The sequence below is a fragment of the Poecilia latipinna genome, unplaced genomic scaffold, assembly GCF_001443285.1.
Source record: "Poecilia latipinna isolate Pla-1442-1.1 unplaced genomic scaffold, P_latipinna-1.0 Scaffold864, whole genome shotgun sequence".
Taxonomy (NCBI): Eukaryota; Metazoa; Chordata; class Actinopteri; order Cyprinodontiformes; family Poeciliidae; genus Poecilia; species Poecilia latipinna.
The window spans coordinates 99093-100764 of NW_015113480.1; the positions used below are offsets into that span (position 1 = coordinate 99093).

General features: G+C 42.6%; 1 protein-coding gene across 1 annotated transcript in view; it reads left to right on the forward strand.

Moving 5' to 3' along the window:
• The window catches only part of appbp2 (amyloid beta precursor protein (cytoplasmic tail) binding protein 2), a 36424-nt gene that overhangs the window by 18226 nt on the left and 16526 nt on the right, over positions 1-1672 (forward strand). The window contains exon 10 of the mRNA XM_015048163.1: positions 467-552. Coding sequence (XP_014903649.1) covers positions 467-552 — 86 coding nt within the window. The remainder of the gene's footprint in view (positions 1-466; positions 553-1672) is intronic.

The following is a 1672-nucleotide window of genomic DNA, read 5'->3' on the forward strand; positions in this document are numbered from 1 at the left end:
CAAATTCTTTGGTGGGGGGCGGTGAGGGACCTGCATAAAGGCTAGGGGGGCGCTGGCCCGAAAAAGGTTGAGAAACACTGTGATATTGAATAGCAGACACATTTGCAGTATATTTTTCTTGGCTTCCTGTGGCTTCATCATTGTGATTTCTCCATTTATTCTAATTTAGCTAGTTTCACATAAAAATACATCCAAAGTCAGTAATCCTGGATTCGCTTAACAGGTTTGTAACTGGTTTCATAGATTAGAGGACAGATCATGGAGCAGAGGAAGGTGTCCGTGTTGGGCTCTGGACTCTGCTCCGTTGTGACCTCTGTCCCTCTGACTCACAGCTGCTTCTTGCCAGCCTGTAAACAACTTTTTGTTTTTACATGTCTATTCTTGGAAGTGTTTATCCCAGTTTAAACACTTTCTAGCATCTGAGTCGTGTGACACATTTGGATCAGATGCTTTGTTTTTCCCCCAGTTTCCATGCGGAACGTGCCATAGACATTATAACTCATATCCTGCCGGAGGACCATCTTCTGCTGGCATCTTCCAAGAGAGTCAAAGGTAAAGCGAGTTTTGTTGGATCAGCTGGGCTGCTGCCTACTGTGTGAGGGACGCGTCAGGTCCAGAACTCAGACAGCTGCTATCCTGCTGCTTTTAGATGCATCTCTGCTGTAACAAACCTGAATAAAATTAGGGGTTGCACCAACTAGCCAACGAGTCAACTTGATTCTTTACTCTGCAATGACTTTTTATGTGGCTAGCTGCAGTCACTTGACGAAACAGATTTTTCCAACAAAATGACAGAAGATAAACTAGCCAAATTTGTCAGACAGTTCAAATTGTATAAAAATGTAAATAATTTACCAATTGGGTTCTGCAAACTCCAGCAAAGGCTACTGGAATGGGGCTTTGAGTGGGCCGTGGTTAGTGCAGGCACCTCGCATATAGAGGCTGTAGACTGCAGTAGTCTGGAGTTTGACTCCCCATCCTTGGTTCCCTTGACCAACCTCTCTTTTTGTCCCCCACATTTCGGATTACTGTCAAATAAAGGCAACTACTGCAAAAAAACCTAAATCTTTAAAAAAAAAAAGGGGCCGGGGGGAGAAAACGACCCGAATGAAGTGCGGTAATATAGCATAAAGTCAGGCTTTTCATCCATCCAAATGATGAGCGTCGCCTTGCACATTGAAGCTTTTAACCTGGCAGCTTATAGAAATACTGTTTGACATCATCTTGAAACAAAGTTCAAGCTCCATTCTGAGGATCTGATAGAGGCCACTTCTGCCGCTGTCTGCATGTTGGTTCATCCAGCAAAATCAGAGTCACTGCTGACTCAGCGGAGCGTCCTGCACCGCATTAGGGCAGAGGAGCAGCAGGTGGCTGCGACAAATGTAACGAATAAAACAGGATCCGTTCATAATAATCCAAAAGCACAATTTTGGTCAATGTAATAATTTCACTCCTTTATGTGGAGCTATCCAAGATGAGCAAAACCCGATCATCAGTATCAGCCGGTGTTAAAAAATTAAGAAATTTTAATCCAACTTTGTGCAACTTTTTGGACCACCTCTGGTCTGCTGCTGATGAAGAAGTAGGGGATAATGATCTGCTTTTTTTTTTTTTTTTTTTTTTTTTTTAAAATGTTTTTTTGGGCTTGGTGGCCTTTTTTTTATTGTTATTT